At 37.4% G+C, this 3,198-nt stretch overlaps 1 protein-coding gene across 2 annotated transcripts; it reads right to left on the bottom strand.

Annotated features, from left to right (window-relative positions):
• Window positions 1-375: 375 nt before the first annotated feature.
• LOC128229374 (uncharacterized) lies at window positions 376-2,897 on the bottom strand. 2 transcript variants are annotated; one of them, XM_052941258.1, is made up of 3 exons: window positions 2,571-2,897; window positions 959-1,180; window positions 376-740 (listed from the first exon to the last, which is right to left on the bottom strand). In XM_052941258.1, exons 1-3 carry the CDS (start codon window positions 2,845-2,847, stop codon window positions 388-390), a joined length of 852 nt encoding a protein of 283 aa, XP_052797218.1. In that variant the 5' UTR covers window positions 2,848-2,897; the 3' UTR covers window positions 376-387. The 2 variants fall into 2 exon arrangements, with proteins under 2 accessions (XP_052797218.1, XP_052797219.1); XM_052941259.1 differs by having other exon boundaries at window positions 376-737.
• Between the last annotated feature and the right edge of the window lie 301 nt (window positions 2,898-3,198).

The following is a 3,198-nucleotide window of genomic DNA, read 5'->3' as shown; positions in this document are numbered from 1 at the left end:
ATAGTAAGCTAAACAGGAGATAATAATAGGAAGCCTAACGCTCGAGATAGTAAGTCGAGCACCTGAGATAAGATAGAATTCGAGCGCTAGAGCTAGTAAGTCGAGCAACTGAGATAAGAGATAGAAGTCGAGCGTCCGAGATATTAAGTCGAGCAATCGAGATAAGAGATAGAAGTCGAGCGTTCGAGATAGAAAGTCGAGCTTCCAAGATAGGAAGTCGAGCGCTTGAGATAGAAGGTCAAGTTTTCGAGATACGTACGACCTGAAAGCGCTCTAGGTCGTAGGTCAAGCGTTTTGCTTTATTTATGCAAAGAGGTATTAAGTCGATAAGACAAACTTACAAATAAAAACAAAAACATAATGTGTAACCTTTATTAAATTGACGTACTAATCTTCAGTTTTCTGACTACCACAACAACTAAACTTTCCAGAGAACCATTTTCTAAGCCGGAATCTCTTCTGTTTTCTCCTGATATTTTTGAAGACGGGAAGCCCCGATTTCTTCTTATTTATTGACACAGAGTTCTCACCTTCCTTACTTTTGAACACAGAAATCTCCTCACTGACCTTCGGCACATATTTCTCGACGTTGGCCTCTTGATTGTGACTAACAAAGCTATTACTGGTGGGCGTGTCTTCGTCCTTGGCATTAACCTTTGTTTTCACACCGTTGGAAACATTCGGAATTCCATAAGAACGTTGTACTAGTTTTGATTCTTTAGTGATGACATTACAGTCTGCTGGAATACAATCAGTTCACGAAAACATTAACTTGTTAGATCAATTTCAAAATCAAAAGCAATGTGTCAGTGTCAACAAAATCACCGACTCTTTGACTCGACTTAAATTTATAAGGAAATTTGAAGCACACAGTGTGCATATAATTATTTGTAGAACGGGACGATTAGCCTTAATGGCGTATTTCTGCTTCACATAAAGGATTACTAGAATACTGTACCTTTAAGTGCTACTGTATCTGTCGCCTGCGTTGCTGCCTCTTCTAAATGGGAACCCATTTGCTTCAAGCTGAGAGCGACGCCCTGTACCAGGTTCTGGATCATGGCCCTGAGGACGGCTTGACCGCTGGCGTCAAGGGCGAGGATGGCTGCTCCGTCCTTGAAGGTGGGAGCCTCATTTCCGATGTCATCGTTTTTTGTTGGGTATGAATCTACAGGACCGTCTGAATGGTCAAAACAGAACAAAAGTATGCAATCTGACCTCGGTTATAGCCACAGTCGAGTAACCAATTTTATAGCCTCCAAGTTCTAAGTCCACAATTGCATTGCATATTTTAATGTCGTTTAAATATCATGCATCTATTTAAGATTTAAGCAAGTTGTAATATCCTTCTATGATTTAATTTAAGTACTTTTAAACTATATGCTCGTATACTAATGATAACATATCCATCCAATCATCAATCCGTCCGTCCGACCGTCAGTCAGCTGTCTGTCTAACCGTCCGTCCATATATTTTTTAATCATTAGATTTTAAACTTCAATCATTTGATATCTAAATCCTGTTAAGACAGACAAGTAAATTGAAAATATGCAATAAATATCATTTTTGTTTTATTTTCGCAAAACCTCGATTTTGACTGTTGGCGAAGCTATCTGCAAAGAGTTTTAAAATCTTCACTTTTTTGGAATAGAACTTCAAATCAAACTATATGTTTTACTTTTGAAAGGATTTAATTGTGTAACTAAGGAATTTGCACGCGAAATAACACTGATCTTTAGTGTTTCACGACCCATCAACACTTTATAGGAATAACATTCAACAATAAGATTCAGCATTTTCAGCACGCTTTTTATCACAAAGCCATTGGTCCGAGATGGTATAACCATGCGTTGATTCGCTATCGTGTTCGAAAAAAACAACGCCGAGTTGTCACTTACGAATTGGTGTAAATTTGCCCTACTAAGAGTTTATTACGAGTTAGCTTGAAAACGTTATATAACGAGATACATGTACCTCTAAGAGTTCCGTTATGTTTCGTAATTTACCCTAGATTACTCGGTATAATGCGAGAACCTTTAAATTTGTCTTCTACCTAAGTACATGTATTCACTAGTTATGTTCATACACATGAGATTTGTTCACAAACATTACCCCGCAAACTACTTCGTAATAGTTAGATGATATGAAGCAATATCTTAATGATTAAGAATGGGCGGAGTGAGCGTAGCGAATGCGCGTCTCTTAATCATTAAGATGTTGCTTCAGGTCATCTTACTGACTTATAATACAACCTCATTGGCTGACACGAGGAATGAGTACCGGATGAGTGGCAGTAGGCGGACCTTTTAAACACCCGCAAAGTTGAAATTCTTAATGATTAAGCCTAGTACTGAAATGATTGCATATATCTGCAATTTCATTGGCTGAAAATGTAGACTGTTTTCTCTTTACTTGCATTTAGTCGATGGCATTCGTTTCTGACATTCGAAAGTTTCAAACGTTACCAAATAATGTATATCAAATTGTAATTCTAGTAGTTTTTCCCAAACAGTAAACAAGTAAATAACAACATGTTTATAGACCATTATGTATATAACTTTAGTACATACCATAACATCCATCCCCATTCTCTCCCAGCGTTTCCTCAAATATTTCTCTGTCAAGTCTCTCCTTCACTGACGTCACCAGATGTTTGACCATGTGACTGATGACCACTCGCCCATGACTTTCTATGTCACTGATTAAGGCACCATCCTGGAATATATCCTGGTTTGATTGCATTGTCTGATCCTCCTTGTCTCCAGTGATGCCTGCTGGAGTTATGTTGTTTCCAATAACAACTAGTCCTGTCACAATCTGTGACGTACCATGTGGCGTGTAAGACATAACGTAAACTGTTAAGACTGTAAACAAATGTAACTCTTCTATGACGTGTGTTTCATTTCCGTAGTAAAGTCGAAAGCATTTATGACAAGTATGATAATTACTTCAGTGTAGTGTCTGTATGATAACGTTATTGTATACCGTCGTGACAAGGTGAGTGAACAGCTTTTAAATGGCGTCTCATTAACGCAATTAAGATCAGGTAAAATCTTGGATCTAACATTTAGCGATTGCCTTTCAAAACAATACACGGCAATATAAATACTAATAAAAGTTCCAATTTAAAGGTAAGATAAATGTTCCATGAGTTTACATATAAAAGTGAGATAAATGTTACATTAAAAATAAAGATGA

The sequence above is a fragment of the Mya arenaria genome, chromosome 3, assembly GCF_026914265.1.
Source record: "Mya arenaria isolate MELC-2E11 chromosome 3, ASM2691426v1".
In the NCBI taxonomy this organism is placed as follows: domain Eukaryota; kingdom Metazoa; phylum Mollusca; class Bivalvia; order Myida; family Myidae; genus Mya; species Mya arenaria.
Note: the sequence above shows the minus strand (reverse complement) of the source record. Positions and strands in the feature narration are given on the sequence as shown.

Bases quoted from the DNA above. Each gene is read 5' to 3' on its own strand.
- LOC128229374 (XM_052941258.1), bottom strand. From the start codon at position 2,847: ATGTCTTACACGCCACATGGTACGTCACAGATTGTGACAGGACTAGTT. The intron at 1,181-2,570 runs GTATGTACTAAA...TTGACCATTCAG, and splicing joins GAATGGGGATGGATGTTATG to ACGGTCCTGTAGATTCATAC. The intron at 741-958 runs GTACAGTATTCT...ATTGTATTCCAG, and splicing joins AGATACAGTAGCACTTAAAG to CAGACTGTAATGTCATCACT.